Genomic DNA, 26,516 nt, shown 5'->3' with positions numbered 1-26,516 from the left:
AAGACAGCCTTCAGAATGGGAGAAAATAATAGCAAACAAAGCAATTGACAGAGAATTAATCTCCAAAATATACAAGCAACTCCTGCAGCTCAATACCAGAAAAATAAATGACCCAATCAAAAAGTGGGCCAAAGAACTAAACAGACATTTCTCCAAAGAAGACATACAGATGGCTAACAAACACATGAAAAGATGCTTAACATCACTCATTATCAGAGAAATGCAAATTAAAACCACAATGAGGTACCATTACACGCCAGTCAGAATGGCTGCTATCCAAAAGTCTACAAGCAATAAATGCTGGAGAGGGTGTGGAGAAAAGGGAACCCTCTTACACTGCTGGTGGGAATGTAAACTAGTATAGCCACTATGGAGAACAGTGTGAAGATTCCTTATAAAACTGGAAATAGAACTGCCATATGACCCAGCAATTCCACTCCTGGGCATACACACTGAGGAAACTAGATCTGAAAGAGACAAGTGCACCCTAATGTTCATCGCAGCACTGTTTATAATTGCCAGGACATGGAAGCAACCTAGATGCCCATCAGCAGACAAATGGATAAGAAAGCTGTGGTACATATACACAATGGAATATTACTCAGCCATTAAAAAGAATTCATTTGAATCGATTCTAATGAGACAGATGAAACTGGAGCCCATTATACAGAGTGAAGTAAGTCAGAAAGATAAAGACCAATACAGTATATTAATGCATATATATGGAATTTAGAAAGATGGTAACTATAACTCTATATGCAAAACAGAAAAAGAGACACAGATGTATAGAACAGACTTTTGGACTCTATGGGAGAAGGTGAGAATAACATTGAAACATATATATTATCAAGTGTGAAACAGATCGTCAGTCCAGATTGGATGCATGGGACAGGTCCTCAGGGCTGGTACACTGGGATGACCCAGAGGAATGGGATGGGGAGGGAGGTGGTAGGTGCGTTCAGGATGGGGAACACATGCAAATCCATGGCTGATTCATGTCAATGTATGGCAAAAACCACTACAATATTTTAAAGTAATTAGCCTCCAACTAATGAAAATAAATGGAAAAAAAAAAAAAAAGAAATAAGATGGATTGATGAAGAGAGAGATAAGAAAGAGAGAGGAGTTAGATAAGTATGTGACCAGGGATATACAGTTAGATATTAATTACAAATCCAATGGAGAGAGGAATGTTCATTATACATTAATTTCCATTTTTGCTATATGTTTGAAATCTTCTGTAATAAGGGGTTGGAATAAAAAAAAATAAAAAAAAAAAAAAACGCTTCCTCCTTGGAAGAAAGTTATGACCAACCTAGACAGCATATTAAAAAGCAGAGATAAAAAAAATAATTTAAAAAAATAAATTAAAAAAAATAAAAAGCAGAGATATTACTTTGCCAACAAATGTCTGTCTAGTCAAGGCTATGGTTTTTCCAGTAGTCATGTATGGATGTGATAGTTGGACTACAAAGAAAGCTGAGTGCTGAAGAATTGATACTTTTGAACTATGGTGTTGGAGAAGACTCTTGAGAGTCTCTTGGACTGCAAGGAGATCCAACCGGTGCATCTTAAAGAAAATCAGTCCTGAATATTCATTGAAAGGACTGATGCTGAAGCTGAAACTCCAATACTTTGGCCACCTCCTGCGAAGAGCTGACTCATTTGAAAAGACCCTGATGCTGGGTAAGATTGATGGCAGGAGAAGGGGATGACAGAGGATGAGATAGTTGGATGGCATCACCGACTAAATGGACATGAGTTTGGGTAGACCTCAGGAGTTGGTGATGGACAGGGAGGCCTGGCGTGCTGTGGTCCAAGGAGTCACAGAGTCGGACACGACTGAGTGACTGAACTGAAATGAACTGAATCTCATATTTTCATCTGTTATAAAACTAGTCAATGATTAGATTTTAGGCGCAGGTGTTCAATTATTAATCACCAGCATAATGTTCTACTGTCAAGAAACAATTTCAACACAAAAGTTCTGGCAGCCTTCACTGATATTCCACCAGCCTTTGATTCCCTAATCTGGAGTGTCCTTTGAGGCAAGCTGGTGTGGGTTCACTGCAAATACCAATCTTACTGCTTCCATACATTCTGTACAATAATAGTGATGTTACACCAGGATGGGTCACAGTGATCTGTAGACAGATCAAATTTTCATTTCAGGTGGCATAAAACAGGACTGTATAAAACATCTGATCCCTCTTCTTTTCTGCTGATTCTTACATAAACTGATACAGCTTTTAGATTAATTAATGCACCTGCCACCATAAATATGACAGTCATTCTACTCTTTCTGATGGCACACATTTGGGTTTTGTTTTATAGTGCATTTTTTCTCAAGAACTAAGATAGGACTTCCTTGGTAGTCTAATGGTTAAGAATCCATCTGCCAATGCAGGGAACATGGATTCAATCCCTGGTCCAGGAAGATTCCACATGCCATAACCATGCACCCAACGACTGAGCCTGGGCACCACAACTACTAAGCCTGTGCTCTAGAGCCTGTGAGCCACAACTACTGAGCTTGCACACTCTAGAACCCATGCTCTGAGACCAGAGAAGACACCACAATAAGAAGTCTGCACACCACAACTAGTGAGTAGCCCCCACTCACTGCAACTAGAATAAGTTCATGTGCAGCAATGAAGTTTCAGCACAGTCAAAAATAAATAAATTAGAACTAAGAACTTAAATAGCAGCTGAACTTTTTCTTTTCATTGTTGATGGGGTAAAAATTTTACTGACATCAACTGTAGGGAATCCTAGAGCATAGCTCCTAGAAGCCTTTTCTGAACTGGCAGCACTGGGTTAAGGACCCTTCTGTGTACTGCTATTGCTCTTTATTTTAGCATTTATCATCCTCTCTTGTAGTTAGGTATTGATATCTGAACTTAAGACTAAATGCACTCTCCCCAGAGCCTTACAGGGTGCCTAGGACACAAAAGTAGCTTAATAAATTTTTGCTGTAAAAATAAATAAATAAAATGAAAAGCATTGAATTAAGGATGCATTCTTTGATATCTAAGGAAAGAACACACCAAATAACCCCATCTTACTTACTCAGCCTACAACTTTACTTTTCAATTTTGCTCTTCAAATATCCATCCAAATATAGCTCTCCTCAAATGACATTCTACAAGGGTACCCACTAAGGTTTTTTCAGAATCAACATAGCTAATTAGCTTTGTTGTTGGAAAATATCTTTTTGTGTTAACATGTACTTTTATGTTAATTCCACTGACTGATAAAAATCCTGTATAATGGATGTTTTTTAATCACTGTCATCACTGTATCTATTCCATGATAATACCGCTTAGTAAGGTATATGGATACTTGTGGAGAAGGCAATGGCAACCCACTCCAGTTCTCTTGCCTGGAAAATCCCATGGACAGAGAAGCCTGGTAGGCTGCAGTCCATGGGGTCGCTAAAAGTCAGGCACGACTGAGCGAGTTCTCTTTGACTTTTCACTTTCATGCATTGGAGAAGGAAATGGCAGCCCACTCCAGTATTCTTGCCTGGAGAATCCCAGGGGCGGGGGAGCCTGGTGGGCTGCCATCTATGGGGTCGCACAGAGTCGGACATGACTGAAGCGACTTAGCAGCAGCAGCATGGATACTTGACAAGTGTAAAAGAATTCTTAAGCTGATTTCACATTTTTAATGCATTGGGTTCACGTGTATATGTTTCTATGTACTTGTGGGTGTGAGCTAAGTCACTTCAGTGGTGTCCTATTCTTTACAACCCTATGGACTGTAGCCCACCAGGCTCCTCTGTCCTTGGACTTTCCCAGGGGTTTCCATTCCCTTCTCCAGAGGATCTTCCTGACCCAGGGATCAAACTCGCATCTCTTATGTCTCCTCTATTGGCAAGCAGGTTCTTTACCACTGATGCCACCTGGGAAGCCTGTTTATATGTACATGTATGTGCAAATAGCTACTTATCTATATAATAGCATTTGTTTATAACAAATTCGTTTAAAAATCAGTCTATACTACCTGCCAGTATATGAAACTAATATCACTCTCCCTGACTTCGGACGTAAATGGCCACATACAGGATGGAAAGTGAAACTGTCCAGGCACTGCAAACCAAGAACAGAGTCCTTAGGTCTTTCCCAACAGTACTGTCCCTGGTGTCAGTCTCTACCTAGTACAGAGGGGTGGGGCTAACAGGGAACTGGCCTGGATCAAGTCTGAACAGGTATTTTACTCTGACACATGGTGAGGTTCTCCAAAATTCTGTACAGTGACTCTCTGCTAAAGATCTAAATTTATGTCATGAGAGGCAACACAGCATGGTGATTCTGGAACAAGAGAGCCTGGATTCTGGCAGAATAACTTCAGGCAAGTTGTTTAACTTCTCTGTGCCTCTGATTTCTTATTTTTAATTCATGAATGATAATGGTGGTGGAATTAAAGAAGATGATGTTGATGATGATATAACTTTCCTCATGGGGTTGTGAGAATTAAATTAATAGATTACTACATGTAAGGCATTTAGAATAATGCCTGGGAAAGAGTTAATGCCCAGTAACTGTAACTTACCCATCATTACCATTACCTCATCTCCAGTTGAGTCTGGGCTGAGATGAGTGAGACATAAGGAGACTTTCACTCCTAGGTGCTGATCCTACACCTGCATAACCCTGGGAGTGAATGGCTCATTAAATTTTGCATCCTGGGTGCCTCATTTACTTCATTCTAGTTTTGTCCCTGCCTGGAATGTCTGACAAACCCAAGGTGATCAGGGTAGAGGAGGATCCTAGGATTGCCCTTGATTAATGCAATATGAAAGAAAATAGGGTGTCACCCTACCTTTCTATAACTCCAGTGTAATCAGTTTGCAGCAAATATTCATGAACTAAAAAACCAATTACAAATGAAAGACTATTTGAATAATGACTGATGCATTTTCCAAATGCATCATTCTTACTCTGGGTCAGGTGGATTCATATAGTCTGGGATCCTCTTAGGGGACTACTGTGCACCAGGTTACTATTGTGCACTTAGATCTCCCATTTTATGCTGGAGACTGGGTTTACCTGCTGAATGTAGCTAATGAGGGAGTTTTTGTTATCCTCCCAGTAGTTCTTCAAAGTCTCTTCAGGTGGAAACTTTTCACAGCTAAGCTCCACAGTGATCTCAAAGCAGTTGCTGCTGAGGTAATTGAAATCTTGCATTCCTGCCAAAACACCAAATGAAAAGTTAAAATATGCATGTGGCGACTAGAACCCACACCGACTGTTCTGCTAACAGCCAGGTAAAAACTGTACCAATCCATGCATCTTGAGGAGACTGTGGGAAATTGCAAATGAAATCACCTACTATATGGGAAGGAACAACATTCTTGGGGGATAGTTACCACTTCACAAGCACAGATTCTCTCAGGTTCTTAAGCAGTCATTTAGTGTAATGCACTGCTGTTGTATAGTGCTAAAGCAAGATCAGCCACATCCTACAGTGCTGGAATCAACTTCAAAGACAACAGGAGAGTGACATCATCAAAATGGTGAGGCAGGAATTTTCTACTGTCTTCCCTCCCCCCAAAAAACACAAATTTTAATAATTACCCATGAATAGAGTGTGTTTGTGGAAGTTCAGGAATCTAATGGAAAAGTTAAAGCACACCACTGGAGAAAAAATTCAAGATTGGACATGTTGAAGGGAGGAAGAGGAACAGTTTCACTTCACCTGTATCACCTCCTTCCCTAAGGTGGCATAGCTTAGTGCCAAAGAGACCTAATTAGTAATATGAAAACATATAAAAACATACAACACACTGATAAAGGTAAGTATATAGTTAGATTCAGAATATTCTAGTACTGTAATATGAAAGTGTTTTATTCACTTAACTCTACTATAAAGTTTTTAAAATATTAAAAATAAGTATAGCTACAATAATCTGTTCATAGATACACAAAATGGAAAGATGTAAATTGTGACATCAAAACATAAAATGTAGGGTAAAGTTTTTGCTTGCAATCAAAGTTAAGTTGTTGACGGCCTAAAATGGACTATTACACTATAAGATGTTTTATGTAAGTCACATGGTAACCATAAACCAAAAACCTATTCAAAAACAGTAAACAGAAAAGAATCAAAGCATACCATGGTAGAAAATCATCAATTCACAAAGAAAGAGAGCAAGAGAGGAAGAAACGAACAGTAATTTCAAAACAGAAAACAACAATATGGCAAGGCCTTACCTGCCAATAATTATTTTAAATGTAAACAGATTAAATTCTTTAATCAAAAGGCATAGAGTAGTTCAATAGATTTAAAAAAATAAGGCCCAACTATGTGATGCCTACAAGAAACTCATTTCGGGTTTAAGAACACACATAAGCTCAAAGTGAAGGGATGACAAAAGATATTCAGTGCTTATGAAAGCCAAAAGAGAGAAGAGGTAGCAGTACTTTTCTCAAAAAAAATACAGTTTAAGTCAAAACCTGTAATAAGAGACAAATATCATATTTTGATAAAGGGGTCAATTCATCAAAGGATGATACACTATCAAAAATACATAAACACTCAACATTGGAGTATCTAAATATATTAAGCATATATTAAATATATCTAAATATATACTAATAGGCCTGAAGAGAGGAATGACTACAGTACTATAACAGTAGGGGACTTCAATATCCTACTTCCAATAATGGATAACTAGATCATCCATACAGTCTCAGCAAGGAAACACTGGCCTTGAACTATACTTTATATTAAATGAACCTAACAGCCATACAGAACAAGCCATCCAACAACTGCAGAATAAACATTCTTCTCAAGCACACATGGAACATTCTCTAGGATAGATCATATCATAGGTTACAAAACAAATCTCAGCAGACTAGAGTAGGCTGAAATCATGCTAATTATGTTTTCCAACCATAATGGTACAGAACTAGAAATCATAACAAGACAAAAACTAGAAAATTGACAAACATGTAGAAAAGTAAACAACACGCTTTTGAACAAGTCAAAGGGAAACCAAAATATCTTGAACAAATGAAAACAATAACACAACCTACCAAAACTTATGAGATGTAGCAAAAGCAATCCTAAGAAAGAAGCTCATTATGATAAATGCATACATTTAAAAGAAAAAAGAAATGTGTAAAATATACTCTTTAATCTTACACTTCAAAAAACTAGAAAATGAACAAATAAAGCACAAAGCTGCAGAAAGATGAGAATAATAAGGATCAAAGCAGAAATAAATGAAATAGAGGCAGGGAAAACAATAGAAAAGATAAATCTAAGGGCTGGGTTTTTTTTATTTTTTCTTATTGTTTTATTTATTTTTTAATTAATTTATTTTAATTGGAGAAGAATTACTTTATAATATTGTGATATTTTTTGCCACACATCAACATGAATCAGCCATGGGTACACATGGCTGGTTTCTGAAAAGATAAAATAGACAAAGCTTTAGTTAGACTTACCAAGAATAAAAGAAAGGGGAGAAATTTCAACTAATACCATAGAAATGCAAAGGATCATAAAAGACTGTGAACAATTATAGCCCAAAACCGGACAACCTAGAAGGAGTGGATACATTCAAAGAAACATACAACTTACCAAGACTGAACCAGGAAGAAACAGAAAAAAAAAAAAAAAAAAAATCAATTACTAGTAGGGAAATTGAATCAGTAATCAAAAACTTTCCAAAAAGAAAAGCCAAGAATCAGAAGGTTTCACTGGTGAATTCTACCAAACATTTAAAGAAGAATTAACACAAATCCTCATCAAAATCTTCCAAAAAACTGAAGAGAAGGGAACACTCTCAAACTTTTTTTTACAAGTCCAGCATAATGCTGATTCCAAAGCCAGATAAGGGTACTACAGAAAAAGAAATTACAGGCTAATTATCATGATGAATAAAGATGCAAAAATTATCAACAAAAAATTAGCAAACTGAATTCAACAGCACATAAAAAACATCATACACCATGATCGAGTGAAGTTTATCCCTAGGATGCAAGGATGGTTCAAAAAAGACAAATCAACAAATATAATATACTGCATTAATAGAATGAAAGATAAAAATTAAATGATCATCTCAAAATATGAAGGAAAATCACCTGAAAAAATTCAGCATGTTTTCATGATAAAAACTCTCAACAGGTTGGGTAGGAAAGGAACATACCTTAACATAATAAAGTCCATATACAACAATTCCATAACTATCATTATACTCAATGTTGAAAGATTTAAAGCTCCTCCTCTAAGATCAAGAACAAGACAAGGAAGCCTACTCTCACTATTCCTATTCAATATAGTGTTAGAAGTCCTAGCCAGAGAAAAGAGGCAAGAATAATAAATAAAAGACACACATGTTAGAAAGGAAGAAGTAAATTTACCTCTGTCTGTAATGATATAACCTTATCTATAGAAAACCCTAGAGACTACCGAGCACACACACACACACACACACACACACACACACACACAAAACTATTGGGATGAATAAAATAATCCATTAAAGTTGCAGGATACCAAATCAACACACGAAAACCAGTTACCTTTCTATCTGCTAACAAAAAACTACCCAACAAACATATAAAGAAACCAATCTCACCTACAATAGCAACAAAAACAATAAAATACTCAGGAACAAATTTAACCAAGGAGATGAAAGAGCTGAAGAAAGAAAATTATAAGACAGTAATAAAAGAAATGAAAGAAGGTACAATGATAATGGAAAGATAGCCCATGTTCATAAATGTAATACTGTTAAAATATCCATAGCACTCAAAGCTATCTATAGACTGAATACAATCCCTGTCAAAGTACCAATAACATTTTTCGGAAAGCTAGGGGAAAAATCTTAAGATGCATATAGAAACACAAAAGACAATGATAGCCAAAACAATCTTGAAAAAAAGAACAAAGAAAAAATAAGCACTTCCTTATTTCAAGTGAAAAGTGAAAGTGTTAGTACTCAGTCATGTCCAACTCTGCAACCCCATAGACTGTAGCCAACCAGGTTCCTCTGTCCATGGAATTCTCCAAGCAAGAATACTGGAGTGGGTAGCCATTTCCTTCTCCAAGGGATCTTCCCAACCCAGTGATCAAACCCAGGTCACCTACATTGCAAACCATATTACCAAACTACAATAATCAAAACAGTTTGGTATCAGCATAAAAACAGATACATATCACTGAACAAAATCAAGAGTGAGCCCAGAAATAAACCCTGATATATACAGTCAACTAATATTTTACAACAGAGCCAAGAATGCTCAATGGAAATAAGATAGTCTCTTTAATAAAAAGTTTTGGGAAAACTGGATACATACCTGTAAAAGCATCAAATGGGACTTTTATCTTACACTAACACAAAAATTAATTTAAAATGGATTAAAGGATTAAATTCAAGACTTTGAACTGTAAAGCTCCTAGAAGGAAACAGAGAAAAAAGCTCCCAACATCAGTCTTAACTAAATTTGGGGGGTATGACTCCAAAAGTATAGATTAGTGCAAAAGTGTTTGTGGTTTTTGCATTGTTGAAATTTGTCATTTGATACTGGAATATATTCTTAAATAAATGTGGTTATTTTATACATCATTTTACTGCACAACATCTAGCTTTATGTTTTTTGCTAATGACTTATTACTTGCTGTTTATTTTATATTTATTTTAGACTATAGAAATGATGCTATACAAAAAGCAAATTTGAGTGATCATCTGATTTGAGTTCAAAATGAGTCATAAAGCAGTGGAGACAACTTGCAACAACACTGCATTTGGCCCAGGAACTGCTAATGAACATACAGTGCAGCAGTGGTTCAAGAAGTTTGGCAATGGAGACAAGAGCCTTGAAGATGAGGAGCACAGTGGCTGGCCTGTGGAAGCTGACAATGACCAGCTAAGAAGATCATCAACACTGGCCCTCTTACAACTACACGAGAAGTTGATGAAGACTCAACATCAGTCATTCTATAATCATGAGGCATTTGAAGCAAACTGAAAAGGTGAAAAAGCTCAATAAGTGAGCTGATTGAAAATTTAAAAAATCATTTTATAAGCGTCATCTTCTCTTATTCTACATAACAACAATGAACCATTTCTCAATCAGACTGTGATGTGCAAAAAAAAAGTGGATTTTACATGACAATAATGCAATAACCAGCTTAGTGGTTGGACCAAGAAGAAGCTCCAAAGCACTTCCTAAAGTCAAACTTGCATCAAAAAAAGATCATCGTCACTGTTTAGTGGTCTGCTGCTATCTGATCCACCACAGCTTTCTGATTCCTGGCAAAACCATTACATCTGAGAAGTATGCTCAGCAAATCAATGAGATGCACCCAAAACTACAATGCCTGCAGCTGGCATTGGTCAATGGAAAGGGCCCAATTCTTCTGTATGACAACACCCAACTACACATCACACAACTAACGCTTCAAAAGTTGAATGAATTGGGCTATGAAGTTTGGCCTCAACCACCATATTCATCTGACTTCTTGCCAACCATCTACCACTTCTTCAAGCATCTTGAAAGAGTTAACTTAGGCAGGTTGATAGGCAGTCCAGGGCCCTTTAAGGAGAAAGTGAACATTCTCACTCATGCTTTCCTTAAGCCTTGTGCAACAGTGTATCTTGCCCAAGAGAACTGGCTTTTCTTTAGATATGGAGCTAATGAATATACAGCAGCCATATATTCTACTCGGGAAAATGCTTTTCTTAGACCCCATTAGGCTTTACTTAGGCTCTATGTTAATTATTATAATTGTAACAAAGCTTGTCTGCTGTTTCTCAGCAACAATATATCTCACCCAGAAATATGTTGCCAGGAACTTATTCCTTCTGGCTAATCTTGTACTGAAGTTATCTCAGGATGCATGCCTTGGGAGAGGGCCTGGTAGAACTTTTATAACCTTGAGGTATTCTTTTTATCTATTCTTAGCAGCCAGTTGAAAAGTATATAATGCTCTGCTTAAACTAGTGAGTTGGGTACTCTTTCTACCCCTTTCTGATGTCAGAAGCTTCTATGTCAGAAGCTTTCTCTGCCCTATCACTATATATAATATTTTGCTGCTGCACAAAGCTCGGAGTGACTGAGACTGTGTTGGTCCCAGAGTTAAATCTTCTCGTTCAGAGACCACAAACTTGGCACCAAACACCATAAGCTATCAATCTCAAAAACGTTTTACAAAGAAAATGCTTCCACAACCAGCAAGAGGCAGAAAAAGCTTTCCTAGATTTCACTGAATCCCAAAGCATGGATTTTTATGTTATAGGAATAAACAAACATTTCTTGTTGGCAAAAAGGTGTTCACTGTAATGGTTCCTATTTTGATTAATAAACACGTAATTTGAGCCTAATTATAATAATGTAAAATTCATAGTCTGAAACCACAATTTTGTTTACACCAACTTAATAGAAGTAACAAAAGCAAAACTTAATAAGTGGGACTGCATCAAACTGAAAGCTTCTGCACAGCAAAAGATACAGCCAACAAAATGGAAAGGCAATTTAAGGAATGAGAGAAAGTATTTCCAAATCATATATTGGATAAGGAGCTAATATCCAAAAAAAGTAAGGCACTCATACAACTCAAAACTTGATTATTATTTAATGAGCAAAAGACCTGAATAGACATTTTTCCAAAGAAGACACACAGATGGCCTACAGGCACATGAAAAGATGTTAAACATTGTTAGTCATCAGAGAAATGCAAATGAAAACCACAATGAGATATCACCTCACACCTGTCAGAATGGCTATATTCAAAAAGGACACAAATAACATCAGTTGACAAGAATGCAGAGAAGAACCCCAAACACTGTTGTAGGAAATGCAAATTGGTGCAGATACTACAGAAAACAGTATGAAGCTTTCTGAACAAACTAAGAATAGAAATACCATATAGCCCGACATACATCCAAAAAGAGACAAAAACACTAATTCAAAAATATACATACACCCCAACATTCAAGCAGCATTATTTACACTTGACAGAATATAAAAGCAACCTAAGTATCCATCAACAGATGAGTGGATGAAGATGTGGTATATACACACAATGGGACACTCAGTTCAGTTCCGTTCAGTTCAGTCACTCAGTCATGTCCGACTCTTTGCGACCCCATGAATCGCAGCACGCCAGGTCTCCCTGTCCATCACAAACTCCCGGAGTTTACTCAAACTCATGCCCATCGAGTCGTTGATGCCATCAGCCACCTCATCCTCGGTCGTCCCCTTCTCCTCCTGCCCCCAATCCCTCCCAGCATCAGGGTCTTTTCCAATGAGTCAACTCTTCGCATGAGGTGGCCAAAGTACTGGAGTTTCAGCTTCAGCATCAGTCCTTCCAATGAACACCCAGGACTTATCTCCTTCAGGATGGACTGGTTGGATCTCCTTGCAGTCCAAGGGACTCTCAAGAGTCTTCTCCAACACCACAGTTCAAAAGCATCAATTTTTCGGCACTCAGCTTTCTTCACAGTCCAACTCTCACATCCATATGTGACTGCTGGAAAAACCATAGCCTTGACCAGATGGACTTTTGTTGGCAAAGTAATGTCTCTGCTTTTTAATATGCTATCTTGGTTGGTCATAACTTTCCTTCCAAGGAGTAAGCATCTTTTAATTTCATGCCTGCAGTCACCATCTGCAGTGATTTTGGAGCCCCAAAAAAATAAAGTCTGACACTGTTTCCACTGTCTCCCCATCTATTTCCCATGAGGTGATGGGACCAGATGCCATGATCTTAGTTTTCTGAATGTTGAGCTTTAAACCAACTTTTTCACTCTCCTCTTTCACTTTCATCAAGAGGCTTTTCAGTTCCGCTTCACTCTCTGCCCTAAGGGTGGTGTCATCTGCATATCTGAGGTTATTGATATTTCTCCCAGCAATCTTGATTCCAGCTTGTGCTTCTTCTACCCCAGCATTTCTCATTATATACTCTGCATATAAGTTAAATAAGCAGGGTGACAATATATAGCCTTGACGTACTCCTCTTCCTATTTGGAACCAGTCTGTTGTTCCATGCCCAGTTCTAACTGTTGCTTCCTGACCTGCATATAGGTTTCTCAAGAAGCAGGTCAGGTGGTCTGTTATTCCCATCTCTTTCAGAATTTTCCACAGTTTATTGTGATCCACACAGTCGAAGGCTTTGGCGTAGTCAATAAAGCAGAAATAAATGTTTTCTGGAACTCTCTTGCTTTTTCGATGATCCAGCAGATATTGGCAATTTGATCTCTGGTTCCTCTACCTTTTCTAAAACCAGCTTGAACATCTGGAAGTTCTCGGTTCATGTATTGCTGAAGCCTGGCTTGGAGAATTTTGAGCATTACTTTACTAGCATGTGAGATGAGTGAAATTGTGCAGTAGTTTGAGCATTCTTTGGGATTGCCTTTCTTAGGGATTGGAATGAAAACTGACCTTTTCCACTCCTGTGGCCACTGCTGAGTTTTCCAAATTTGCTGGCATATTGAGTGTAGCACTTTCACAGCATCATCTTTCAGGATTTGAAATAGCTCAACTGGAATTCCATCACATCCACTAGCTACTCAGCCATAAAAAAGAATGAAATTTTGACATTTGCAATATGAATGGACTTGGAGGGTATTATGCCTAATGAAATAAGTCATACAGAGAAAGAAATACTGTAAATCCCTTACACACATGATCTAAAAAATAAAGCAGTGAATATAACAACAACAAGGAAAAAAAAAAACAGATTCACAGATATAGAGAACTAACTAGTGGTTATTACCAGTGGGGAGAGCAAGGAGGGGAGGGGAAAGATAGGAGTAGAAGTTTAAGAGGTACAAATTATTACATATAAAATAAATAAGCTACAAGGATATATTATATAGCATAGGGAAGATAGCCAATATTTTATATGGCAACCCACTCCAATATCCCTGCCTGAAAAAATCATATGGATAGAGGAGCCTGGTGGGCTACAGTCCATGGTGTCACACAAAGTCAGACATGACTGAGCAACTGAGCACAAAGAAATTGAGTACAACCTTTAAAAATTCTGAATCACTATGTTGTACACCTGTAACTTACATAATATTGTACATCAACTACCTCAGTTTTAAATAAAACAAGTTAAACATATATCAGAAAGAAAAATATCTGAAAGAATATACTTATCAAGGCATAATTCAACAAGAACAACAACAAAATCTTATTAAACAAACCAAGTCCTATAATTAGCCACTACTGCTACTGTCCTAATTCTCTTTTCACTTTCCTTTTCAGGTGGGCCACAAAAAATTGTTCTTAGGCAGAGGAAAAAACAGTATCTTTACATTTCACTCTTTATCCTTGGTAGAGGTGATACTACACAAATGTGAGTGATCCAGGTAGCCAGAAAAATAAGAGTTCTTCAAAGTTCATACTCGAACAGAGAGCTGTAAGAGCTGCCTTGATATCTAGAAATGCTTCCTCCAGCTGCGCTGAGGTGGGTTTTTCCATTTCCAGACTCAATAAAATGTGTAGAGCTTCCTGAACTGATAATAGTACTTACTGCAGTAATGAATAAACATCCCATATGAAGTGGAACTTATTAAGTAAAAACAAAAGGTATGTGAACCAAGATATGCTAAAGGCCAAAGCCAGCCCTCTAAAATATACATTTACATATGTCAAAGCATGACTAACATATAATCATGATGGTACCTTGTTCCCTAAAGCCAGAATTTGAAAACTAGGGTAATTAACAGTGTTCAATTTGTATTTTCCCAGTGGATATCTTCAGTTCCTCTCCTATGTCTCTTCTACATCTCAAACTCATGTCCATTGAGTCAGTGATGCCATCCAACCATCTCATCCTCTGTCCTCCCCTTCTCCTCCTGCCTTCAATCTTTCCCAGCATCAGGGTCTTTTCCAATGAGCCGGTTTTTCTCATCACGTTGCCAGAGTATTGGAGTTTCAGCTTCAGCATCAGTCTTTCTAATAAGTATTCAGGACTGATTTCCATTAGGGTTGACCAATTGGATCTCCTTGCAATCCAAGAGACTCTCAAGTCTTCTCTCATACCACAGTTCAAAAGCTAAATATAAACGGTAATTATTTTTTAAAAGCCACTACTCACATGGAGAGTGAAAGGGAAACTCACCTCCAGGCACGCTGTACCATGCAGCACCATTGGTCGTTCCTTCTACAAAGCTGCTGTCGTCATCATTCTTGCGACATGGGGGCCGATCTGGGTCCGACATCGGGGGGTTGAAGGATGAGTACGCCCGAGCTAAGCTTTGGAAGATGTCGTCATCTGGGCAGGAGCTGTATTCGTGAGCACTGCCTGGAAAATAAAGCCACAACACTAAAGAAACCGACACAAACCAGCACTGCATGTTTCCTGAATATGGATTTAGTGTTGATCTCCTGCTGATGCATTTTCAGCTCATCACTATGGGAAAGGAGTGAAGGCTTAAGTTCTCAACAATTACACTTAGTTTTCTTTCAGGTTTTATAAGGTCCACTCCTGATACCGCAAAGTAGAAATTGAGTAGAATGTACATTCTTCTAATGAATTGAAAGCTTCACAAGAAAAGATGACAAGCACATAGTAAATTGGACTTGGGAAGACAGTAAGGAGATTTCCATTGTTAAAATTTTTAATTTATAAATTGCGCCTGTACAAATCCAATAGGCACCGTGAACCACTGTCACACATAGTATCACACACATATAGTGTCACACATAGTATCTGAATTTACAGTTTTTAAAAATCTCCTACCACTGAAATAAATAATATATATTTTGGCACACAGTATTTTTATTCTCTATTACCAGATATATGAGTCCTTTAAATCTCCCAGCTATTGACAAACCATAAAGTCTCTAAATTTCAAGGATGTTTCACCAAAGAATCTTCAAAATTCAAAGTTTCCAATATATACAACTATCCTGTGTTGGTGCTTTCAAACTGTGGTGCTGGAGAAGACTCTTGAGAGTTCCTTGGATGGCAAGGAGGTCAACCCAGTCAATCTTAAAGGAAATGAACACTAAATATTCATTGGAAGGACTGATGCTGAAGCTGAAGCTTCAATACTTTGGCCACCTGATGTGAAGAGCTGACTTACTAGAAAAGACTCTGATGCTGAGAAAGACTGAGGGCAGGAGGAGTAGGGAATGACAGAGGATGAGATGGTTGAATGGCATCACCAACTCAGTGGATGCGAATTTGAGCAAACTCTGGGAGACAGTGAAGGACAGGGAAGACTGGCATGCTACAGTCCACAGGGTCACAAAGCATCAGACATGGCTTAGAGGCTGAACAACAACAATATTCTGTATTACAAAGACCTAACTCTTCAAAGTCTCCTGAAAATTGATTCAAAGCAGGTAATTTCTTGGAACAACAAAAATTAAGCTGAGAATATCTATCTGGCTAAAGTTTGCTGTGGCTGAAGATTAGCTAAAACTAGTTTTCACTTCTTCTCCCTGACATTGCCAAGAAACAGTTCCAAATGTAGAAGTGTGAATGCATAATAAGACACATGCAGAGATATTCATGGGCCTCTGATGGAGTTCTAAAAGTTTGCCTTCAGTTTTAAGCTGTCTTGTACATAAAACTACATAGATCTATTATTCCTCCATTTACTGGAATCCAAGAGTTACCCAAGTTCACGACTTCTGTTTTTTTTCCCCTTTCTCTTACCTAAGTGATTATGCTTCTCTTCACTTAATTTTTTTTTTAATTACAGTCTTTTTTTGCCAGGTATATGCCAATGCCACATGAAACAGGGGATATTCCAGTGAAACAGATGTATTTCTATAGGCAAAATCACTGAACAACCAGTTCCTTAAAAGAATATTACAGAAATCATTCAATAAACCCTTGTAAAGTAATTGTAAACCTTGAATTAATTAAAGAAACAGGAAGAACACCTACCACTCCGCGTCTCATCATATGGATAATTGGCCACAAGGTCTCCTCCATGAAGATTGGCTGAGAGCACAAAAGGAATATCCATAATCCAATGAATGACAGCCTTCGTCTCAGGAGCAAGCTGTATTAAAGATTAGAGATTGAAAGGATTCTAAATGCTTTGGTGGGGTCACTTGACAGAAAAGACATATAAAAGGTAAGAACAATAACAACTCAAATCTGGTCATATTCCAAGCAGTCTGTGATTGTTTTCATAGAAGAAAGAAAACAGGAGCATTCCTCATCTCTATCTTTCTCAGACTTATAATAAAAAATATTTCTACTTCCTTAAAAGTTCTATTTAAAAGCTGCCAGTTTTCTTTCTTTGTAACTTGAAAAACAGCATACAAATCATTTACAAATTTGGATACATCTCCATCTGAACTTGTTAATAATAACTAATGATAATATAAGGAGAAAAGAAAATATCTGAACTGAACAAGGTTCTTCTTTATGGTGGTTCAACTCAAGAAAGGTGGTAGATTTTCTGTCCAAGTTTTGCTTACTATTTCTCCAATTCCCTTCAACCACATCAACATTTTTCCTATAAAAAAATTAAATTGAGTCTTTATCAGATTTCACCACCAAATAATGCACTTTGGGATGATCATTAAAAATTTTAAAACAGCAAAAGTTTTAGGAATTCATGTGGCCTTTTGAAATTTTCACAGCCCCTCTTACCTTGGAAGCAAAACAAAGGAGGAAAGAAATCTATACCAAAGAATTAATCTGAGCCAAAAGCTTGATACTTTTATGTGATGTGTTTTTAATAGCAACTAGGAAGATTCTCAAACTCCCAAGTACCTTTTTGATTTGAATTCCCCCGCCTCCCACTGGAGATGTGGTTCATATTGTTCTTAGGGACAGAATATCTAAAAAACGCTGGATAGTATATTTCACATGGGTGAGTTCTATGTTATGTGAATCATATGTTAATAAACCTGCTTTTTAAAAAGAGAAAAAGAAAAAATAATACAGTCCTGAGTACACAAAGTAGTATGTAACTATTAGATTTTTGCCTACTGTTAGTTCCTATACAGAGACTTACTTACATATATTGCATATACTGTTCATGTTACTAAATGATCAAAAACAAACAAACTCTACAATTTTATCAATTAAACTTAATTTCTCTTTGACTATTAATAGAGTCTTTTAGACTGACTAAATGATGAAATATCCTCAGTACTGTAATCACATATTTAACTAATCCATAGAGGCGGCTTTGGAGCACCCCTAAATAGGGCTGGTTAGGCCAGTCCTTAACAGAATCCAGAGCCAAATATAACCTACTTTTTAAACTTTCATTGAGAGACTATAAATGTTCAAGTATTATGCTCTATAATTACATAACCTGGCTCTTAAAATATATCAAAGCCATGTTTATTCTATATTCTTCACAACTCTAGCCACTAAAGACAAGTATTTAATATAATTATTTGATACAACCATTGTTTGGATGGAATCCAAGCCAAGGCCCATATACTGAGCCCAGATAATGGTGGACATAACCAGACTGAAGGCCTCAAGAACAGATGAGAAATGATTCAGCAGGAAGAACTCCAGGGAACAGAAGAGACCCTGTGCTCAGAGAGGTTCAGAAGAGCAAAGAGACCATCTGGAGGACTTGGTAAAAATGTATATTCCTTTCCATCACTCAACCCCTTAGCATATACACCCCAGACTTCCTGATTCAGTATTCACAGGAATCTGAATTTTTTAATTGACATATAGTTGATGTACAATATTACATGAGTTTCACGTATACAGCATAGTGATTTTCAATTTTTAGAGGTTATATTCCATTTATAATATAATTTTATTATAAAATACTGGCTATGTTCCCTGTGCTGTACAATATATCCCTGCAGCCTATTTATTTTATTCATGGTAGTTTGAACCTCTTAATCCCCTACCCCTATCTAGCTCTTTCCCTTCCCCCTCCCCGCTGGTAACCACTAGATCTCTATATCTGTGAGTCTGCTTCTTTTTTGTTATATTCAGTAGTCTGTTTTATATTTTATTTTATTTTTTTTTTTTTTAATTTTTAAGCTTGCTTTACTTGAACCTTTTGGGCTACAAAAATGCTGATCACACCATTTTATGAGATTTGGTCACACGGAATTGTGTTTTGGACAAAGCCTGGCACCACTATGATTCCATTAGTTAATTTAGGTTCAGTCCCTCAGTCGTGTCTGACTCTTTGTAACCCCATGGACTGCAGCACACCAGGCCTCCCTGTCCATCACCAACTCCCAGAGTTCACCCAAATTCATGTCCATTGCATCGGTGATGCCATCCAACCATCTCATCCTCTATCCTCCCCTTCTCCTCCCACCTTGAATCTTTCCCAGCTTCAGGGTCTTTTCCAATGAGTCAGTTCTTCGCATCAGGTGGCCAAACTGTTGGAGTTTCAGCTTCAAAATCAGTCTTTCCAATGAACACCCAGGATTGATCTCCTTTAGGATGGACTGGTTGGATCTCCTTGCAGTCCAAGCAACTCTCAAAAGTCTTCTCCAACACCACAGTTCAAAAGCATCAATTCTTTGGTGCTCAGCTTTCCTTATACTCCACTCTCACATCCAAACATGACTATTGGAAAAACCATAGCCTTGACAAGATGGACCTTTCTTGGCAAAGTAAAGTCTCTGCTTTCTAATATGCTGTCTGGGTTGGACATAACTTTCCTTCCAAGGAGTAAACATCTTTTAATTTCGTGGCTGCAATCACCATCTGCAGTGATTTTGGAGCCCAAAAAAATAAAGTCTGTCACTGTTTCCACTGTTTCCCCATCTATTTGCCATGAAGTGAAGGGACCAGATGCCATGATTTTAGTTTTCTGAATGTTGAGCTTTAAGCCAACTTTTTCACTCTCCTCTTTCACTTTCATCAAGAGGCTCTTTAGTTCTTCTTCACTTTCTGCCATAAGGGTGGTGTCATCTGTATATCTGAGATTATTGATATTTCTCCCGGCAAACTTGATTCCAGCTTGTGCTTCATCCAGCCCAGCGTCTCTCATGATGTACTCTGCATATAAGTTAAATAAGCAGGGTGACAATATACAGCCTTAACGTACTCCTTTCCCTATTTGGAACCAGTCTGTTGTTCCGTGTCCAGTTCTAACTGTTGCTTCCTGACCTACATACAGGTTTCTCAAGAGGCAGGTCAGGTGGTCTGGTATTCCCATCTCTTGAAGAATTTTCCACAGTTTATTGTGATCCACACAGTCAAATGCTTTGGCATAGTCAATAAAGTAGAAATAGATGTTTTTCTGGAACTCTTAAGATTTCACATATAGGTGATCCCATACAGTATTTATCTATCTCTGTCTGACTTAGTCCACTTAATACCCTCCATATCCATCCATGTTGTTGCAAATGGCAACATTTTACTCTTTTTTCATGGCTGAGTAGTTTTCCATTGTGTGTGTATGTGTGTGTGCTTCTTTATCTAGTCATCTGTTGCTTCCATATCTTGCCTATTGTAAATAAGGAATCTGCCTTTTTAATCTTCATTCCTACAACTCTATAGATTTCAAAACCACTCTAATGATACAACATCTTCCCTCATAGCTCAGTTGGCAAAGAATCTGCTTGCAATGCAGGAGACCCTGGTTCAGTTCCTGGATAGGGAAGATCTGCTGGAGAAGGGATAGGCTACCCACTGCAGTATTCTTGGGTTTCCTTTGTGGCTCAGCTGGTAAAGAATCTGCCTGCAATGTAGATCTGGATTCGATCCCTGGTGAAGGGAAAGTCTACCCACTCCAGTATTCTGGCCTGGAGAATTCCATGGACTGGATAGTCCATGGGGTCACAAAGAGTCAGAAACGACTAAGCAACTTTCACTTTCTAATGATTCAGAGAACAGATTGATGGTTGCCAGAGGCAAATTACAAACTCTGGATTATAAAATAAATCCTGGGCATGTAATGAATAGCATAGAGACTATAGTTAATAATACCATATTGTATACTTGAAAGTTGCTAAGAGAAAATATCTTAAAAGTTCTCATCACAAACAAGAAAAAAAAAAGTGTAACTATGTATGGTGATAAGTGTTAACTAGACTTATTATCCAATCATCTCACAATATATACAAATATCAAATCAATATGTTGTATGCTTCAAATTAAATAATGTTATACATTAATTTTATCTATAGGTATGTGTCTATATCTATACCTATACATATCTCTCAGTTCAGTTCAGTTCAGTCGCTCAGTCATGTCCGACTCTTTGTGACCCCATGAATCGCAGCACACCAAGCCTCCCTGTCCATCACAAACTCCCGGAGTTTACCCAAATTCATGCCCATCGAGTCTGTGAAGCCATCCAGCCATCTCATCCTCGGTCGTCCCCTTCTCCTCCTGCCCCCAATCCCTCCCAGAATCAGGGTCTTTTCCAATGAGTCAACTCTTCGCATCAGGTGGCCAAAGTATTGGAGTTTCAGCTTCAGCATCAGTCCTTCCAATGAACACCCAGGACTGATCTCCTTCAGGATGGACTGGTTGGATCTCCTTGCAATCCAAGGGACTCTCAAGAGTCTTCTCCAACACCACAATTCAAAAGCATCAATTTTTTGGTGCTCAGCTTTCTTCACAGTCCAACTCTCACATCCATATGTGACTGCTGGAAAAACCATAGCCTTGACCAGACAGTCCACTGTTGGCAAAGTAATGTCTCTGCTTTTTAATATGCTATCTAGGTTGGTCATAACTTTCCTTCCAAGGAGTAAGCGTCTTTTAATTTCATGCCTGCAGTCACCATGTGCAGTGATTTGGGAGCCCAAAAAAACAAAGTCTGACACTGTTTCTACTGTCTCCCCATCTATTTCCCATGAGGTGATGGGACCAGATGCCGTGATCTTAGTTTTCTGAGTGTTAAGCTTTAAGTCAACTTCTTCACTCTCCTCTTTCACTTTCATCAAGAGGCTTTTTATCTATAGATATATATAAACACAGTACCTACATACCTACATTTGAGCTATTTCAAATCCTGAAAGATGACGCTGTGAAAGTGCTGCACTCAATATGACAGCAAGTTTGGAAAACTCAGCAGTGGCCACAGGACTGGAAAAGGTCAGTTTTCAGTCCAATCCCTAAGAAAGGCAATCTGAAAGAATGCTCAAACTATCACACAATTGAACTCATCTCACTTCTTAGTGAAGTAATGCTCAAAATTCTCCAAGCCAGGCTTCAACAGTACATGAACTGTGAACTTCCAGATGTTCAAGCTGGTTTTAGAAAAGGCAGAGGAACCAGAGATCAAATTGCCAATATCTGCTGGATCATCGAAAAAGCAAGAGAGTTCCAGAAAACATCTATTTCTGCTTTATTGACTACGCCAAAGCCTTCGACTGTGTGGATCACAATAAACTGTGGAAAGTTCTGAAAGAGATGGGAATACCAGACCACCTGACCTGCCTCCTGAAAAATCTGTATGCAAGTCAGGAAGCAACAGTTAGAACTGGATATGGAACAACAGAGTTGTTCCAAATAGGAAAAGGAGTACGTCAAGGCTATATATTGTCACCCTGCTTATTTAACTTATATGCAGAGTACATCATGAGAAACGCTGGGCTGGATGAAGCACAGACTGGAATCAAGATTGCCGGGAAAAATATCATTAACCTCAGATATGCAGATGACATCATCCTTATGGCAGAAAGTGAAGAAGAACTAAAGAGCCTCTTGATGAAAGTGAAAGAGGAAAGTGAAAAAGTTGGCTTAAAGCTCAACATCCAGAAAACAAAGATCATGGCATGTGGTCCCATAACTTCATGGCAAAAAGTTGGGGAAACAGTGGAAACAGTGACAGACTTTATTTTGGGGGACTCCAAAATCACTGCAGATGTTGAGCACAGCCATGAAATTAAAAGATGCTTACTCCTTGGAAGGAAAGTTATGACCAACCCAGACAGCATATTAAAAAGCAGAGACATTACTTTGCCACCAAAGATCTGTCTGGTCAAGGCTATGGTTTTTCCAGTAGTCATGTAGGGATGTGAGAGTTGGACTATAAAGAAAGCTGAGCACTGAAGAACTGATGCTTTTGAACTCTGGTGTTGGAGAAGACTCCTGAGAGTCCCTTGGACTGCAAGGAGATCCAACCAGTCCATCCTAAAGGAAATCAGTCCTGAATGTTCATTGGAAGGACTGATATTGAAGCTGAAACTCCAATACTTTGGCCACCTGATGGGAAGAGCTGACTCATTTGAAAAGACCCTGATGCTGGGAAAGATTGAAGGCAGTAGAAGGGCACGACAGTGGATGAGATGGTTGGATGGCATCACTGACTCAGTGGACATGAGTTTGAGTAAACTCTGGTAGTTGGTGATGGACAGGGAGGCCTGGCGTGCTTCATGCCATGAGGTTGCAAAGAGTTGGACACGACTGAGCGACTGAACTGAACTTAACATACCTTCATAGCACTAAAAGGCTAAGAAGAGGGAAGTGAGAAAGGGGTGATGTGTAATTACATGAATGAAATGCCTATTATGTATCTTGTACTCGGCCATGTCAAAACACTGTCTAAGCCTAATTGACAAAGATGGAAAAAGGAGATGAGGCAGACATGGGCAATATCATCCCATGATTTAAGCAGATTTAGTGAAGATTTAGTAAAATATAAACAAATCTTGCTTCTGTTCCAGAAAAGAGTTCAAAACTTAATTTTTATATATTTCTCTTTTTATTACCTTTATAATACCCAGGAAAGGTATTGGCATTGAGACTTTTTAAAATAAAAGCTCTAATTTTTTTTTTTTAAATTGTCATGAACAGGCATCTTTTTTAAAGTATTGCTTAAACTAGATATATGTAAATAATATAAATCTTATAGAAATATTATATAGGTTCCATTGGGGAAGAGGATGCAGTGCTGGCTGAAAATGACAGCATTTTCACTAAAACTGTTGATCTAATATCCTGTCAACATGAGTTTATTTCATGATTGTTCAATGGTTGGTAACATGAATTCTTTTTCTCATTGCTTAGTTTCTTTTTTTCTATACAATAGTAAAAGATGTTTATCAGTTTTCATAAGCAATAGACAAAAAGTAAAAGATAATTACAATTGCAAGCCATGATAGTTACATGATTCACTTAACAATGTAAAATAATTACATACAATTTGGGGGGTCAAATAGAGTGATGTAGTAAGTGGAAGTGCATACATGCACATGTTTTCATCCACCCAATCAATCTATGTTTTTTAGTTGGTGTGTTTAATCCATTTACATTTGAAGTAATTATTGATATGCATGATACCATTTTCTTAATTTTGGGGGGTTTATTTTCTGTAGGTCTTTTCCTTCTCTTGTGTTTCCTGCCTGGAGAAGTTCCTTTGGCATTTGTTTTCAAGCTGGTCTGGTGGTGCTGAGTTCTCTTAACCTTTGCTTGTCCGGAAAGCTTTTGATTTCTCCATCAACTCTGAAGGAGAGTTTTGCTTAGAGTATTCTTGGTTGTAGGTTCTTCCCTTTCATCACTTTAAATGTATCATGCCATTCCCTCTGGCTTGTAGAGTTCCGTTGAGAAATCAGCCTGATGGGAGTTCCTTTATGTTATTTGTTGTTTTTCCCTTTTTGCTTTCAATATTTTATCTTTGTCTTTAATTTTTGTCAATTTGATCACTATGTGCCTTGATGTGTGTCTCCATGGGTTTATCCTGCCTGGGGCTCTCTATGTTTCCTGGAATTAGTTAACTAGTTCCTTTCCTATGGTAGGGAAGTTTTCAGTTATTATGTCTTCAAATATTTTCTCAGGACCTTTCTCTCTCTCTTTTCCTTCTGGGACTTCTATAATGCAAATGTTGATGCATTTAATATTATCCCAGAGGTCTCTCAGGCTGTCTTTATTTATTTTCATTCTTTTTTCTATATTCTGTTCTGTGGCAGTGATTTCCACCATTCTGTCCTCCAAGTCATTTATCCTTCTGCCTCAGTTATTCTGCTATTGATTCCTTCACATCTTCTCCATTCTTTCCCCAAGAACCTAGATCATCTTCACTATCATAACTCTGAATTGTTTTTTCTGGAAGGTTACCTGTCCCCACTTCATTTAGTTGTTTTTCTGGGGTTTTATCTTGTCCCTTCACCTGGGACATAACTTTCTGCTTTTTCATCATGACTAGCTTTTTGTAATGTGGTTTTTGTTTTAGCTGCTATGGGACTGCAGTTCTTCTTGCTTCTTCTGCCTGCCCTCTGATGCAAGAGGCTAAGAGGCTTGTGTAAGCTTCCTGATGGGAGGGACTGGCAGTGGGAAAAACTGGGTCTTGCTCTGGTGGGCAGGGCCTTGCTCAGTAAAGCTTTAATCCAATTATCTGCTGATGGGTGGGGTTGCACTCCCTCCCTGGTAGTTGTTTGGCCTGAGCAACCCAGCCCTGTCTATGGGCTCTACGGTAGAGTTAATGGTAACCTCCAAGAGGGCTTTCATCAAAGAGCACCTTCCCAGACTACTGCTGCCAGTGTCCCAGTCCCTGTGGTGAGCCCTGCTGACCCACACCTTAACAGGAAACCCTTCATTTTGGCTCAGTCTTCTTTGGGGTCACTGTTCCTTTCCTCTAGGTCTTGGTGTGCATAAGATTTTTATTTGTGCCCTCCAAGAATGGAGTCTCTGTTTCCCCCAGTCTTGTGGAAGTCCTATAGTCAAATCCTACTGGCCTGCAAGGTCAAGTTCCCTGGGAATTCCCCCTGGGATCCCCAGGCAGGGAAGTCTGATGTAGGGTTCAGAATCTCCACAACAGTGAGAGAACTTCTTTGGTATTATTGTTCTCCAGTTTGCAGGTCACCTACCAGCAGGTATGGAATTTGATTTTATCATGATTGCACCCCTCCTATCATATTTCTCTGTGATTTCTTCTTTGTCTTTAGATGTGGAGTATCTTTTTTGTGGTGGGTTCCAGTGTCCTCCTATTGATGGTCGTTCAACAGCTAGTTGTGATTTTGGTGCTCTCACAGAAGGAGATGCTCTCATTTCTTAGTTGTAATAGACAGCATGGGCAATGAGGAAAATCTGGGAAGATAGCCACACTAAGCTTTCAGAACAATTTTTCATTTCTGTCTTATGCCACAGCACACAGGACTATCCTCTTTTCCCTTCTGATCACCGCTGCCCTTTTCTTTTCCAGTCCTCCCTTCTCCCAGAAAAGGTGGTTTAGGGGCAGAAAAAATGAAGATCTGTGACTCAAAAGCAACAATGTTTAAGTCACCCATTTATCAAGTTCTGCCAAAATCCTTGGCCCCAGGCAGCCCTTTCACAGACTGATCCCCATTTATAGACTCAGCCCAGGTTTCTGGGATGAATTCTAAATATAGACAGGAAAATTTTTAAGATTTTTAGACCAATAATCTGAGACTCCCTCTCTCCTGGATCTAACAGTGTCCCAGCCATGTGCTGAATGCATGTCTGGAACTCCAGCAGCTGGTTTTCAGATGTTGTAATATGCTTGCCATGCTTGATTGAACTCATTCATAATAGGCGTCAAGCCTACTATGTGTTAGATTCAAATAAGAATTCTAATTCCTGTATTCAAGGGACTGAAATCTAAAATCAAAAAGAAAAACAGCTATATAAACACATAATAATATGACATATATAAAGTTCTATGTAACTATAAG

At 38.2% G+C, this 26,516-nt stretch overlaps 1 protein-coding gene across 1 annotated transcript in view; it reads right to left on the bottom strand.

Moving 5' to 3' along the window:
* Positions 1–26,516, bottom strand: part of CPE (carboxypeptidase E) — a 146,509-nt gene that overhangs the window by 27,155 nt on the left and 92,838 nt on the right. Inside the window, exons 4-6 of the mRNA XM_043483901.1 lie at positions 16,867–16,984; positions 15,088–15,270; positions 5,052–5,191 (exon numbers count right to left, since the gene is read on the bottom strand). Of these exons, the coding sequence (XP_043339836.1) occupies positions 5,052–5,191; positions 15,088–15,270; positions 16,867–16,984 (441 nt within the window). The remainder of the gene's footprint in view (positions 1–5,051; positions 5,192–15,087; positions 15,271–16,866; positions 16,985–26,516) is intronic.

This window comes from Cervus canadensis, chromosome 1, assembly GCF_019320065.1.
Source record: "Cervus canadensis isolate Bull #8, Minnesota chromosome 1, ASM1932006v1, whole genome shotgun sequence".
NCBI classification, from domain to species: domain Eukaryota; kingdom Metazoa; phylum Chordata; class Mammalia; order Artiodactyla; family Cervidae; genus Cervus; species Cervus canadensis.
The sequence above is the reverse complement of the archived record's forward strand: the minus strand, read 5'-3'. Positions and strand labels throughout refer to the sequence as shown.